Source organism: Dendropsophus ebraccatus, chromosome 4 (genome assembly GCF_027789765.1).
Source record: "Dendropsophus ebraccatus isolate aDenEbr1 chromosome 4, aDenEbr1.pat, whole genome shotgun sequence".
NCBI classification, from domain to species: domain Eukaryota; kingdom Metazoa; phylum Chordata; class Amphibia; order Anura; family Hylidae; genus Dendropsophus; species Dendropsophus ebraccatus.
In genome coordinates, this window is record NC_091457.1 from 37,770,707 (window position 1) to 37,787,008 (window position 16,302).

Sequence of the window (16,302 nt, forward strand, 5' to 3'; positions counted from 1 at the left end):
CCTCCTGTGCTGCAACCAGGGCTTGGTGGTACAGTCACTTTAAAACAGGCAGAGCCTGCTCGGAATCCCGCCTGCCTCAGTGTGTCAATGGGATTCCTTGCTATCTGCTCAAAGAATTGACACGTTAATTCTTTGAGTGGAGAGCGGCGGCGCACGAGGCATCCCATTGACACACTGAGGCAGACTCCTGTTCTTACTCCTAAGCTACACAGGAAGCTCCTGGCATGTAATAATAATCATATACAGTCATTTTTTTTTTTATTCCACAGCCCTGCGTTTTCAGTCTGACACAGTGCTCTCTGCTGCGAACTGTCCAGAGCAGGAGAGGTTTTCTATGGGGATTTGCTGCTGCTCTGGACAGTTCCTGTCTGGGACAGAGATGTCAGGAGAGCACTGTGTCAGACTGGAAAGAAAACATTTCCTGCATAACATACAGCAGCTGATAAGTATAGGAAGACCTAAAGCGTAACTGTCATTTCAGGGTCATTTTTCTGAAAACATTAAATATCAATAGTACAAGCGATTTTTAAGAAACTCTGTAATAGGTTTTATAAACCAAAAGAGTTTCCTTCTGTAGTGAAAAAGCAATCTCCCAGCCTCCCCCCTCACTGCAGAAGCAGGATTTCTGTCTCCGTTATGTGGCTATGGAGAGGGGAGGGGCTGTTAGGAGTGACTGAGCACGGAGGATTTCTGCACAGCACAACACCCTGCAATCTTCTCTCAGTAAGTTCATAGATAAGCACTGACCTTTCTGACACCTGCATTTAGCATTTTAGGTGCCCAGAGAGTCTACAAACAGCTGACCTTCATGTCACCTCTTCCTGCACCCTCATCTCCCTCAGCCCCTCCCCCCTTCATAGGCTTACAATGGAGAGAGCAGAGCCCGTCTTCACTGGCTTCTCTGTAATGAAGACGTGTTTGCCTGATAATGCACAGATAAGAAGTCAGGGGGGGAGGCTGGGAGATTGCTTCTTGAGCACAGAAGGAGGCTTTTTTGGCTGATGAAACCTATTACAGAGTTTCTTAAAATCGCTTATACTACTGATTTCTGCAATAAAAAAAACATGACAGTTACGCTTTAAGATTTTTAAATAGAAGTAAATTACAGATCTATATAACCTTCTGAAACCAGTTGATTTGAAAGAGAAATATTTTAGCTGGACAACCCCTTTAACCTCTTAAGGACGCATGACGTACCGCCGCGGTCCCGGGGGCCACGTGTAGCCCGGGACCGTGGCTATTAGCGGGCAGGGTCTGATCGCTGTGCCTGCTAATTCAGTAATCTGATGCAGCTGTCAAAGTTGACAGCTGCATCTGAATACTGTATGCAGCACTTCCCAGGTGTCTAGTGGGGTGGATCGCTCCTCCAGGACGTTGTCCCGGAGGAACGATCCACACATCCTTCACCTGCCGGGGTCTTCACCAAAATGACGCTGATCCCGGCTTGGCACTCAGATGCTTTCGGCTGCAGCAGCTGAAAGCATCCGAGTGCCGATCTCATTGATCTTTACTGTATAAGTATACAGCAAAGATCTCAATGAGAGATCAGTGCACTTCTAATACTAGAAGTCCCCCAGGGGGGCTTCTAGTATAAGTGTGTAAAAAAAAAAAAAAAAAGTGTTAGTAAAAAGCCCCCTCCCCTAATAAAAGTTTGAATCACCCCCCTTTCCCCATGTTTTAAATAAAAGTAAATAAATAACATGTTTGCTATCGCCGCGTGCGTAATCGCCCGAACTATTAATTAATCACATTCCTGATCTCGCACGGTAAACGGCGTAAGCGCAAAAAAATTGCGCATTTTTGGTTGCATCAAATCCAGTAAAAATGTAATAAAAAAGCAATCAAAAAGTTGTATATGTGCAATCAAGGTACCGATACAAAGAACACATAATGGCGCAAAAAATGACTCCTGACACAGCCCCATAGACCAAAGGATAAAAGCGCTATAATCCCTGGGAATGGAGCGATTTTAAGGAACATATATTTGTTAACAATGGTTCAAATTTTTTACAGGCCATCAGATAAAAGAAAAGTTATACATGTTAGATATCGTTGTAATCGTAACAACTTGAGGAACATGTATAACAAGTCAGTTTTACCCCAGGGCGAATGGCGTAAAAACAAATACCCCCAAATAAAAGAAATGTGTTTTTTTTTTTTTTTTTCAATTTCACCACACATTGAATTTTTCTGGTTTTCCACTGTACTTTATGCAAAAATTCAGCCAGTACAATTAGTGACGCAAAAAATAAGGGCTCATGTGGGTTTCTAGGTGGAAAAATGCAAGTGCTATGGCCTTTTAAACACAAGGAGGTAAAAACAAAAATTGGCTCCGTCCTTAAAGGGAACCAATCACCGGAAAAACGCATATAGAGCTTTTGAAATGTGCTGTTAGAGCACACAGCACACTTGCCACACGTGTTTCCATAGCCTCCGTGCCTTCCCCATGTAAGCCGCAAAGTAACTTTATAAAACTGGCGCCCTGTATGCTAATTACCTGAGGTAGTCACCTGGGCGGTGTTCGGCTAGCAGGTAGTCACTGTCCCCTGGGCGTGCTACCGCTGTAATCACGCCCCTCTGGGCGTGATTCAAATGGCCGAGTAGCTGTGACATTCTGATGCCGGCCGCCGCACATGCGCAGTGCAGCCGCTTCCATTCCGGCGGTACTGCGCCTGTGCAGAATAGCCTCGAATAGCCTGTTAGCCGGAGTTCGAGGCTATTCTGCACAGGCGCAGTCCAACCGGAATGGAAGCGGCTGCACTGCGCATGTGCGGCGGCGGCCGGCATCAGTACGTAAGCGCGCCGATGTTGGGCACGGCGCGCTCCCGAGTGACGCCACAGCCACTCTGACATTTGAATCACGCCCAGAGGGGCGTGATTACAGCGGAAGAACGCCCAGGGGACTGTGACTACCTGCTAGCCGAACACCGCCCAGGTGACTACCTCAGGTAATTAGCATACAGGGCGCCAGTTTTATAAAGTTACTTTGCGGCTTACACAGGGAAGGCACGGAGGCTATGGAAACACGTGTGGCAAGTGTGCTGTGTGCTCTAACAGCACATTTCAAAAGCTCTATATGCGTTTTTCCAGTGATTGGTTCCCTTTAAGAGGTTAAAGGGGTACTCCAGCGGGGGAGGGGGGGCACTTTTTTGCTGGGACCGGGGAGGAGGTGGCTGAGGGAAAAGATGTCCACTCACCTCCCCGGTTCCAGCGGGCATTGCGGCACTCCGGTTCCCAGCCGCTTCCTGGTGTCTGGCGTGGGCCTGAGACGATACCAGCAAAAAAGTGCACCCCGCTGGAGGACCCCTTTAAATTGGATGGATAAGAGCAAGTGATTACCCTATTAGCCTGAGGTGGTGCAGACCCCCCAATGTCCATTTTGTCCAGTGTCCAAAGAGTCTTTTCTAAACTAGTCTCACAAAGTCGACTCATTCTACTAAAGTTGGGTGAAGAAAGAACCTTTGTCTTGTCCATAAAACACTCTGTATAGGGATTCTGGAGCACGGTAATGTTATTTTACTTAGAAATCAATGAATAAATCTACAACTGGACGTTACCATTACAGCTGGATGTTCTCATTGAGAATGTAATTATTTATTAAAACAGGTCTGTAAATAGAACTGACAGGAGGGAATCTGTCATCACTTTCATGCTGCCTATACCATAAGTCAGTCAGCGCGGTCTCATCCTACCAGTCCTGATTGTCCTCTCCCTTTGGTAGGGTGGGGAATTGCCACCAGCCACCCTGGATATTTGGAAACATAGGCACCTGTATGATCCTTTCTGTGCTAATTTGAGTCCATGTTCTAAATTCCAGTCAGATATAACTTGGTCCAGAGTCCCATCCTGCAGTGTTTACCATTCCAGATTGTAGACCATCCAACCCTGGCTAAACGTCCTGTAGTCTTCAGTGTAAATTTATAGCACTGTGCATATGCTGCTGTGGATAATTGTATCTCATCTGGTGTCTGTAAAGAGTAGTAAGTTTGCTGAAATGGTTCTTTTTTTCTCCTCTTATAGGTCATCAGCGAACTGAAGGGCAAGAAAATTGATGATGTGATCGCCCAGGGTAAGAAGGCATCATAACTTTAAAAACCCCCACCTCCTTTCAATGATCTCAAACTCATTGCTCAGGATAGATGTGTGCTGCTGATTGCCCCAAATATATATAATATCCACAGAGCTGTCACTTGTCAGTCCTGCTCATGAGGACAGCCCCTGTATTAGTGACCAGTAAACCCCAGTGATCAAACATTCATCACCACAAGGAAAATCTCTCCTGTAATACAATAAATTGATATCAAAATTGAGAGGAGCTGCAGTGTTGAAGCGTTCAGATACACCATTATCGGAGTGTGTGTTCTGTTATAAATCAGCGGTCCATCCTAATACCTGGAGGTTGCTTCTGTACCTGCTGGGTTTCGCTTGTGGACCAGATAAAATTAGAAAAGCTTTTTCATGAAATGAGATTTGGTTACTCTCATTGCACAAGCTTCTCTGGACATGTTCTTGTGTTATGTATCCTGTAACCTTGTTCCTGTATGTGGTTTAAAAAGTTGCCTTCTCGGTTGCTCATGCTTCAGTGTCTGCCACTGTAAGGGTATATCCACATTACGGACTACGCAAGGAAATTTCAAGTGGAAGCGGGCGGTGGTCTCCGCTTGAAGTTCAGCCTGTCCCATTGACTCATTGAATTTCTCAAGCTCAATCTGCCGTCCACCCAAAGAATTGACATGTCAATTCTTTGCATGGATGGCGGATTGAGTTAGAAAAATTTATTGAGTCAATGGGACAGGCGGAACTTCAAGCGGCGACCACTGCGCAGCTTCCACTTAAATTTTCCTCACTTATTCGGTAGTGTAGACATACATTACATGGCATTCAGGGCATAGAGTAGCTGACTCTGCTGCCAGTCATTGGCCTTGGTGCCTACATGCTGTACATGAGGGAAAAGACTGCTTGATTGGCTGCTGGGTCATGTGCTCAATGTACATGAAGGGCAATCGCAGCACTTCAGAGGGGTTTTTTTTGTTTTTTGTTTTTTTTTTACACCCCAGAAAACTCCATAGATTGTATATTTTTCTTTTATCTTCCTGGAGTAGGCAGTGATTGGCCAAAAAGGGTTTAATCTCTGTAGATCCTCCTGGGAAATATTTTGGAAATATTTGGTTGGAAGTGGAAACAGTGTTCTCTGCTGACATCTGACATCTTTGTCTTGGTTTTCTCTGAATCAGCATAGAAAACCTCTCCTGCTCTGGACAGTTCCTGTCTCAGCCAGAGATGTCAGCAGAGAGCACTGTGTCAGACTGGAAAGAAAACATTTCCTGCAGGACATACAGTAGCTAATAAGTATGGGAAGACTTGAGATTTTTTAATAGAAGAAAATTACTAATCTATGTAAGTTACTGACACCAGTTGATTTAAAAAAAAAAAAAAAAAAAAAACCCCGCTGGACAACCCATTTAACCCCTTAAGGACCGGGCCTGAAATGGCCTAAAGGACCGGAGCAAATTTTATGAATATGACCTGTGTCACTTTATTCATTAATAACTTCGGGATGCTTTTACCTATCCGGCTGATTCTGAGATTGTTTTCTCGTGACATATTGTACTTCACATTTCTAGTAAATTGGAGTCGATACTAATAACGAATCTTTATGAAAAAAACCAAAATAGCGTGAAAATGTGAAAAAATGCATTTTCCCAACTTTAAAACTTTTCTGCTTATACAGAAAATGGTTATATCACATAACTTATATATTAAATAGCATTAGCAACATGTCTACTTTATGTTGGCGGCATTTATTAAACGATCTTTCATTTTTTTTTTAGACAATAGAAAGCGTAAAACATTAGCAGCAAATTTCCAAATTTTCAGTAAAATTTCAAAATCAGATATTTTTAGGGACCTGTTCAGGTTTAAAGTGTATTTGAGGCGACTGTGTGTTAGAAAGCCCCACAAAGCACCCCATTTCAGAAACTTCTACACCCCCAAACTCTGCAAAATCACATCCAGAAAGTTTTTTAACCCTTTAGGGGCGTCACAGAAATAAAAGCTAAGTGTGTAAGAAATTTGAAAATTTTAATTTTCTGTGCAGAGATTTTATTGTAATCCAATATTTTTCATAATGATAAACCTATTACCAGAGAAATGCACCCCAATATTTATTGCTCCGTTTCTGCAGTTTATAGAAATACCCCATATGTGGCCCTATTGCGCTATTTGACGCAACCACAAGCTTCAGATATAAGGGAGCGCCTAGTGAATTTCAATGGCTCCTTTATATTTGGTCATTTCTGACTGTACCACTTCAGGTTGGCAGAGGCTCTGGGGTGCCAAAACCTAAAAAACACCCCTAAGAGGACACCATTTAGAAAACTACACCCCTCAAGGAATGTAACAAGGAGTGCAGTGAGCATTTGGACCCCACAGGTGCTTCACAGATTTTCAGAACAATGTGGTGTAAAAAAGGAAAAATTCTATTTTTTACACTAAAATGTTGTTCTAGCATTCATTTTTCATTTTTATAAGGGGATAAAAGAAAAAAAAAACACCAAACATGTAGCGCAGTTTCTCCCGAGTACAGAAATACCCCACATGTGGCGATAGAGTGCCAAGGGGGCGCAGGACGAGCCTCCAAAGGGAAGGAGCGCCAATTGGCTTTTGCAAGCTGGATTTTACTGGAATGGATTTCAAGGGTCATGTCGCAGTTACAGAGCCCTCGTGCTGCCAAGACACTGGAAACCCCCCCCCCCCCCCCCAAGTGACCCCATTCTGGAAACTACACCCTTCAAGGAATCTAACAAGGGGTTCATTGAGCATATGGACCCCACTGGTGACGGGCACAAATGTGGAACAATGTGACGTGAAAGTGAAAAATTTCATTTTTTCACTTTCACGGCACAAATGTGCCCGTCATCAAGGCGTCCATATCCTCACTGCACCCCCTTGTTAGATTCCTTGAGGGGTGTAGTTTCCAGAATGGGGTCACTTGTGGGGGGTTTCCAGTGTTTTGGCAGCACGAGGGCTCTGTAAATGGTGACATGGCGTTCATCATCCATTCTAGCCAAATCCAACCTCCAAAATCCAAATGGCGCTCCTTCTCTTCGGAGGCTTGCCCTGCGCCCACATGGCGCTTTATGTCCACATGTGGGGTATTTACGGACTCGGGGGAAATTGCTCTACACACTTTGTTTTTTGTTTTTTTTCTCTTTTAACCCCTTGTGAAAATGATAAATTCAAGGCTAAACCAACATTATAGTGTAAAAAATGTAATATTTAATTTTCACTCCACATTTGTGCCCGTCACCAGTGGGGTCCATATGCTCACTACACCCCTTGTTACATTCCTTGAGGAGTGTAGTTTCCATAATGGGGTCACTTGTGGGGGGTTTCAACTGTCTTGGCAACACAGGGGCCTTTTTAAATGCAACATGGCCCCTCGAAATTCATTCCAGCCAAATCCAGCCTCAAAAAACCAAATGGCGCTCCTTCTCTTTGGAGGCTTACCCTGCACCCGCATGGCGCTTTATGTCCACATGTGGGGTATTTCCGTACTCAGGGGAAATTGCTCTACACATTGTGTTTTTATTTTATCTTTTAGCCCCTTGTGAAAATGAAAAAAACATGACAAGATCAATGATTTAGAGTAAAAAAAAATTTAAAAAAATTACACTAAATGTTGGTCTAGCCTTGATTTTTTTTTTTTTTCCATTTCCACAAGGGGTTAAAAAAAGAAAATAAACTCAAAACGTGTAGGGTAATTTCCCCTGAGTACGAAAATACCACACATGTGGACATAATGTGCCATATGGGCTCAGGGCAAGCCACCAAAGGGACAGAGCGCCATTTAGAGGCTGGAATGGAGGATGGAGGCCATGTCGCAATTACAAAGCTCCTGTGCTGCCAGGACAGTAGAAACCCCCCACAAGTGACCCCATTCTGGAAATCACACTCCATAAGGAATCTAACGAGGGGTGCAGTGAGGATATGGACCCCACTGGTGACGGGCACATGTGTAGAACATGTGCCGTGAAAATAAAAAAAACCATTTTTTTATTTTTTATTTTCACGTCCCAAATGTGGCCGTCACCAAGGGGCCATATACCCGCTGCCCCCTTGTTAGATTCCTTATGGGGTGTAGTTTGCAGAATGGGGTCACTTGTGGGGGGTTTCTACTGTCCTGGCCGCACAGAGGCTTTGTAATTGCATCATGGCATCCTCTAATAGGAATGGCGGCCATACCTATTTAGCTGGGGAAAAGGGACCATTCTCATTTATTTGGGGGTATTAGGCCAATTATTAGTTTATAAGGTTGAAAATGACAGGTGTCCATCAAATTCAACCTGTGTTGATCCAGAGGAAGGTAAAAAACCCTCGTAAGGCAGACGACAGTAGCCTCATCACAGGGAAAAAATTCCTTTGACTCCATAATGGCAATCAGAATAACCCTGGATCAACGTGACCCCTGAAATAGGAATAAGGGACAGAATTTAAATAATGTAGAACTCCAGTGACGTGCGGTGCGCCTTGAAGCGATCCAGTATGCAGAGGCCGGGGTGTTCAGGACAGGCGTCACACTGGAAAATGGTGTCCCTCCTGATCCCCCTGTTACGCCACACTCTGTTTTTCTTCTGGGGTCTCCCGTTCTCCTGTGTGCGGGACGTCACCTGGAAAATGTTGTCCTGGTGCGATACGGGGTCCTTCATATCCAGAAGCGCTGGGTCCGCTCCATGGCTGCTAAATATTAGGGCTCTATTACTGCTTCTGATATTTTCGGATCGTGCCGCAAGCTACAGGGCAGCGAGGGAGCGGAAGAGGGGGTGCTGGTATAAAAGTTATCCCCGTACGAGTGGTGACCTTTATCCAGCAGTGGGAAGATCAGTTCCCGAATGATCTCCCCACTAACTCTGAGGATGGGGGGGGCATTGTGGGGGCTGGATTCGGGTGTCCCTTCCTTCATACACTCTAAGGGTATGTGCACACTGCGGAATGGCGAAGGAAAACCCTTTGTGCATTCCGCAGCTGGCACCCACCGGCGGACTGATGCGGGCGCGCGTCTCCGTCCGTGTCATAGACTCCATTCTATGCACGGGCGGATTCCGCTCTCCGTCCAACGTATTCATTCTTTGGACGGACGATGGAATCCGCCTGTGCATAACATGGAGTCTATGACACGGGTGGAGACACTCGCCTGCATCAGTCCGCCGGCGGGTGCCAGCTGCAGAATGCACAAAGGGTTATCCTTCGCCATTCCGCAGTGTGCACGTACCCTAAATCTGTAAGTGTACCCTGAGGTACTCTTACAGAGTTCGTAGAATTTCACGCCATACCGTGATCTCTTATTGGGACGGTACTGGGGGAAAAGACGTGTCTGGGAGGCAGCGTACGCTACGCTACCCCCAGATAAGTCATTGGAGGATGAGGATGAATGGAGGAACGAAGGATCCCCCCATTCATCCTCACTGGCTGTTTCGGTGTCGGAGGCAATAATAAAGTATGCGTCCGATACCGAAAACACGCCGGGGGCCACTTTTATATAGGGATTGATATATGGGGTATGTAGTGGTGTAGTGTCAAACTTTATTTATTGTAGTGTAGTGTGGTGTAATGTAGTGTTTTTTTACAGTAAGTATAAAAAAAAAAAAAAACTATGCCAAAAATGGTGTTGCTGATCAGCAGACCGTGGCAGTAGGATATAGAAAAAAAACACCCTACGCCAAAAAGGAGGAGTTGCTGATTAGCAGCGCTCTTCGTGCGATGCTGATCAACACTCAGCGGCGATAGGGTGCGGAAAATAGAAAAAAAAAAAAAATTTGAAAAAAAAACAAAAACAAACCTTTATTACATACTGAACATCCACATCCCTATAGTGGCTGATACGTGTATTACACTTATCAGCCGCTAGGGGGCAGCAGAGCGCAAGATCCGAAAAAAGACGACTCTGGAGCCGAAAAAGCCGAACGGGACGTCACGGAAGGAGCCGAAGACCCGACCAGAAGACGAGGACGCCGCGAACCCGGAAGACGCCGATCAGGACCCCGGGACAGGTGAGTAATGTACAAATACCTGCTCTGGACCCCTCAGCTACCTAGCTGAGGGGTCCGGAGCAGGTATTTATAACTTTTGGGGACTTTGATCGCCGGTGGCACCCTGACCACCATTACTTTTTACAGTAATGGCGGTCGGTGCCGTCCTTGGACAGCACCGACCGCCATTTTTTTCCTGGTCATCGGGTCACCGATGGCCCTGAAAGGTTCCGATCGCTGCTATTGGCTGATCTGAACTGATAAGCCAATAGCGGCCAATATCGGCATGGGGGGGGGGGGGGGGTTAACAGGGCATCTCTCCCTGTCGGCATGTCCCCCATGCCGACAGGGAGAGATGCCCTCTTAAAGGACCCGCGTACCGGTACGTCATGGGTCCTTAAGAGGTTAAGGGCACCTGTAAGTCTGCTGATCCCTGTAGTATTGTAGAGGACCTGTCAACAAATGTTCACTTCCCCTGCACTAATGTAGGAAAAATGTCTTCCATAGACCCCAGTTGAATCAGTGGCATAGATGTGCTTAGTTTGGCTTGGCGGGCTGTCACTGCCGAGACTGCTCTGACAATAGGAGGTTTATTTCTTTTTCTGCAGCTCCAGCAATATATCTAATATGATTGCTCGGAGTACACCTTTAAGAGAATAACTTTTTCCCTCACCAACAGCTGGTGATGTGATGATAGATTTGCACTTGAAGTGATCTTTTATTTTTGTTGCTGAGTTTATAGAATAGAGCTTGATAAAGAAAATGTTTTGTTCTGCCGTCCTGAGCGTCCCAGAGCGTCCCTTGGGCCTTCACCACTTAGAAAGACTGGAGAGCAAATGTCGTCAACCTTCTGTGGAAATAAGCAGTACGTGCGCCTTAGCTTCGTGGTTCAGTTCAGGACATGAGGCACATGAATTTATGTCCAGATCAATTTACAGACTTAAACGTGGGGAAAGGGTGCAGCAATGTATATGCTGAGTTTGGTGTCACAGTTTTTCAGGGAAAGGCAGCATAACAAAAGAACCCCACACAGGGGGATAAGGTAAACCGTACATACTAGCTAGTTCCTGATGCAAAACCAGTAGGTAGTAATTTAAAACATGGAAAATCTTAACACTATCATGTGTTCATCTCTGTTAAGGAAGGTTCCATTTTTAGGAGGCCAGCTAAAGCAAGGATAATAGGGGCGGGGTGATTGCATAATCCATCAAGGGTTGCCGAACTTTACAGTGTGTCTCTGGGTAGCTTGCATTTTTTTTTATCTCCGCTTGGCCGCAATATGAATTCTGGTGGTCATAGGAATATATTGGTGTAGCTTGTGGTGGTAAAAGTTGGTGGAGGGAAACTTATCCGCCAGGAGTGATACAGGTAGGGAGAGTTTTGTGAAGCTAAACCACTGGGCAGATCCACCATGTATGTAATGTATTGCCGATATCTGGAAAACCATGGAAGCAGGTGGGGGGCACGTGGAGATGGGATTTATGGATGAGGCTATAGACATGGTAAACCATGTTTAGTACCTTGATTGAGGATACTTGACGGCTTCCTTTAGTGATCTGCTTGCAGAAGTGGTGCTAACGCTGTGGGGATAGTGCAAGGGTGAAATCTGTTTCCCATTTAGCCGTAAAGGGGAGCATGGTCTGTGTTTGGGCGGGGGGGATAGTTGTAGAATAGAGTCCTGCATCCACAACAGGATCAGAGCAGCAGACATGTTCAAATGATGAAATAAGTGCAAGTGCTACTTTTCCATGGCAGAGATTGGAGGAAGTGGTAGATTTGGTGGAATCTAAACAGTTCTCAAGATGGTAAAGAAGAGACGCCTTGACTGAACCGTTCCAGGGAGATTAGTGCAGAGGATTGTGTAAACTTACCAGATTTTCAATCCACCACCAAAATACAGGACCAGAAAGGCCAAGGGGGGGACATAGGATTGTGGAATAGGGTTCTCCAGAGTAATAAGGAATGATGTGTCGAGGGGCATCTAGTTTTAAATTGGAAGGGGGGCCATTAGACCATAGTGAACCATTGAGGGTGTAGTGATCTAGTAAAGTGCAATTCCTTGGGCTGAGATTACCAAAACCTGAGCTATGCGGGCTGCCTTGTACCTGTTAAAGTAAGGGACTAAGGGATAGATTTAGCGATCCTAGCTTTTGTAGTATTCCAAATAAATTTAAAGCAAATGTATAATTAAGTACATTCACGTTAAGTGTTGCGCATGAATAGAACGGCACTGGCCCGGGGAAGCCAGTGCTTTGGTCCTGTGTTTTTGTTTTTTTTTTAATATATAAACCACGGCCCGGTTTCTACGCACGGCGGTAGTCTATTACCATAGCACTGAATCTATTGGACTAATATTAATGGAGCCGCGTCACTGAGGGGAGGGGGTTTTGTCCCACTGGGGGTGGGCTGGTCACTTTCAGTGCTTCAGCCCGGACCAGTACTCCGTGACAGACTGGCGCCGTGCACAGAAACCGGGTCATGGTTTACAAAAAGGCCACTGTCTGGGCTTTCCCCTGCTGGTGCCGTTCCTGATGGTACATTCGCTTTCAACACTTGTGTCTGGAGCCTGTGGAGATCATGGGCTAGTATGGGTATAGGTAGGGCTTGAAACAGATACAGTAGGTGGGGAAGGGTAACTATTTTGATAGCATGGCTCCTACGAAACTCACGTTTTATACTTGAAATGGGAATTACCTGACTTGTTCCTAGCGTGCACCATCTTTGTATCGTGCCCATGGAAAATTAAGATGCATATCTATAGGTGATGGGTCCCCTTTGAGGGAGAGCAGAGGCAGCGATCACATGACATTTTTTATACATGTTCTGGGTAACGTTTGCCTTGTTTCCCCCGATTACATAACCTCTGCTGTGAGCACACATTGCATAAATATAGCCTTTAATACTTTTACTTATTATTAACCTTTTACCTCATTTCTAGGTCAAGGAAACAAAGCTTTTCAGTTCTCGCCTTGATAATGTTCATAATGGATTGAGGTTTCTGAGAAGGCTCCCAGGGGATTACTGATCCTGGGCCTTAGATACGACTTTATGTAATATTCCATTGCTGTTCTGATTAGGGATTTTTCTTTCTCATATAAATGATGTGCCAGCCTCCGTCAATATTGTAGATTACACATTACAGTTTATATGTTCCCATTTGAACACTCCAAACTGGTATTGGTACTATATGCACTAGCAGTATTCTAATGGTATTTATGGTTTTGTGTGGTGAAAACTAAAAGGTCCTCTGTTTTGTAGGTAACACCAAGTTGGCATGTATGCCTGCTGGAGGCGCTGTTGCTGTGTCTGCCTCTGCTGGATCCGCTGGCCCTGCTGCTGCCGCTGCACCAGGTGAACATTTACATACTGAAAATGGGTTATCCCAACATATTGTACAAATACATGTATCACCTTAACACAGGAAGGAGAACATCAGGGCCTGTCCTTGTCAGGGCAGCTGTCTCTAACGCACAGGTTGGAGACCAGTGCCCTAGAGGGCTTATAACAGATGTAAATGGTCTGTCAAATCAGTAGTGGAAGTGTGTGGCCTTCATAATGCAAAAAACTGGCTATTCCTGGTATAAATTGCTGGGGTAAAGTTACCATAAGATAGAAGCAGAAATTCTGAAAGCTACCAGTAGGGGGTGCAGCACTGTTACAACTCAAACAGTAGTTTAACAAACTTGTTGACTATAAATGTTAGATACGTGAGCCAGAGCTTTCCAACCTGTATCTCTTTAGTTGTTACACAATTACAGCTCACTTGTGATAGGAATGATGGTAGTTGTCATTTTGCAACAGCTAAAGTGCCAGGGATTAGAAATTCCTGCTGTAATTGTATATGGGAGCAGGCTAACAAGGGAAGGAGGTCGATGAGGGGAGAGATGGTAAATTCAAAGAAAATATTAACATCTTAAAACTGGCTCTTGTGTTGGGGATGAACAGTTGCCAATGCTCCTTGAGGTTTAAGCAAGCTGTGGATAGCTTGCTAGTCATTGGATCAGAGCCTGTACATTGTGCAATGCTACCTTCGAGAGTCACCCAAATTTATTAATACATTTAGTTCCTGAGCAGTAGTGACTGGCTCCATGATCTGTTGCCTAGATAGCCGCACCGTTTTGCATCTGTCAAGTCATTAGTAAGTGATGAAAGGTCATCCTCCATACATGTTGTTGCTCAGTGTCTGATGTGTGTGTTTCAGCTGAAGAGAAGAAGGAAGAAAAGAAGGAAGAGTCTGAGGAATCTGATGAGGACATGGGATTCGGCCTCTTTGACTAGAACTTGCAGCAGATAAAATAAAAGATCTTTATTTATCCTTGGAGGTTTTCTTGAATTTGGTTTTGACATGGCTAAAACGGGCAATGCATCCAGTTACATGAACATGAAGTTATCTTGTGCCCTGGGATAGATGTGCTACACAACTGCATTTCCATATTGGTAATTCCATTACACAGTACCTGTGTAGGCCTTGTGCTCAAAAGTTGCTTTTACATATGATGAGACTATTACAATTGTTTTCCAAAAGTTCTTTCAGCCCCTATTACACTGCCACTCCAATAATTTGTAAGGCCCTCTTCACATGTCAGGATAAACTATCGGGATAGATTTTCTGACTAAGGGTTCATTCTTTGGATGTAGTGCGCAGATACCCTTACAGGGTTTTGTTGGGCACAGATTTCCTTCAGGATTTTTTCTGTGAAGGGTGTCCTTGCCATAAAATAGGCTCAGAAATTATAGGACATGGATGCCCCATAGAACCCTTTGGGGCATCAGGAATTGGTCCACAATTCCAGGTGTACAAAGCAGTCAGCGATACTTGTGCTGATGCTGGCCTTTGGTGCTTGGCAACACATTCAGAATTTTGTCCAGTTTCCTGATGTGCGTCCAGAGTTGTCTGGAATTCCAGATGCTCCCATAAACTTTAAATTTCGGACAAAATAGGACAGGTTTTATAATTTTCTATAATCCATTTCTTGACCTATATGGTAACGGACGCCGTTCAGGAAAAACACTGGAGGGTGTCCATCCCCAGTAGAAACATAAGGTATCAAAAAGTGGTTTAGTAGAAATTTTGTAATTTCTCCCACTACATTTCTGTGCTGTTATGAGCTATACATCAGGAGAATTTCCTGACTAGTAACTTCAGTTTATAACTAGATTTGCATTTCCAGGAAAATACATAGTGCTTGAAAAGAGCAGCGACTTCCCTTTAAGAGAAACTTTAACCCTGGGTGCCGTCCCTTTAAGAGCGACTTGGGTCCGATCCCTTTAAGAGCGACATGGGTTACTTTTAAGAGCGACTTGGGTCCCTTTAAGAGTGACCTGGGTCTCTTAAGGTGTTAAACGCTCTTAAAGGGACCCAGTTCGCTCTTAAAGGGACCCGGTTCCCTTTAAGAGCGGCTTGTGGTACCGTCCCTGCTACATGCCTGCTTCAGCTCTGCTATTTTACTGACTGAACTCTGCTACTTTGATAATGGTAAAGATCATTGCTCGGTTATCATGACAATCTTGCTCATGTCAGTGAGACAAAATCGTTTAGGACCTTCCATCTTTTACATCTTCTATTGGCCAATAGTGGACATGTGACTGTGTGAATGTTGTGATACATTGCCTGACAAGACCTTAGAGTTCCTATTGGCTGCTATATTTCAGCTGTTTGCATATGTGCTGTGATTGGCTTTTAGCGGTTATTTTCTATGGGAAATTTGGGGTCTTTAAACGTAAAACGAAACGAAAAATAGTACACCTCACACCACTGAGGGCTTTGAAACGCAGTTTTAACGGAGTCTGTGCGCAAAGCGGTTCGGGCTGTATTACGCACAGAAGAATGGTTGGAAGAAGAAGAAACGGAAGAAGATAACGGATTACAATATAGGGCTTTTTCAAGCACTATGACATATGCCACTTTGTAGCAACCGTCATAGGTAGGCACTAGAGATGAGCAAATCTACAGTAGGAGAGAAGCACTTCGTTCCTATCAGCATTTTGTTCATCAGGCTCCAGGTTTTGAAGTCTTCTGCTCCGCTTGCCTCTTCTCCCCGGGTGCTGGGAAAAGATGGATCCAGTCCTAGGATGTTTCCCAGGACTGGGTTTGGCTCTCCCCAGCACCAGGGGAGAAGCGGCACGGAGCGGAGCAGAAGACTTCAAAACCTGGAGCCTGATGAACAAAATGCTGATAGGAATGAATTGATTTGCTTCGCTCCAACTGTAGATTGGCTCATCTCTAGTAGTCACTTATGTTAAGAAAACTGTATACTTTGTGTTATGTATTTAA

General features: G+C 44.7%; 1 protein-coding gene across 1 annotated transcript in view; it reads left to right on the forward strand.

The window, feature by feature from the left end:
- RPLP2 (ribosomal protein lateral stalk subunit P2) overlaps nt 1–14,341 on the forward strand; it is a 19,392-nt gene extending 5,051 nt beyond the window's left edge. The window contains exons 3-5 of the mRNA XM_069965618.1: nt 4,021–4,069; nt 13,287–13,379; nt 14,230–14,341. Coding sequence (XP_069821719.1) covers nt 4,021–4,069; nt 13,287–13,379; nt 14,230–14,306 — 219 coding nt within the window. The 3' untranslated portion in view covers nt 14,307–14,341. The remainder of the gene's footprint in view (nt 1–4,020; nt 4,070–13,286; nt 13,380–14,229) is intronic.
- Nucleotides 14,342–16,302: the final 1,961 nt, after the last annotated feature.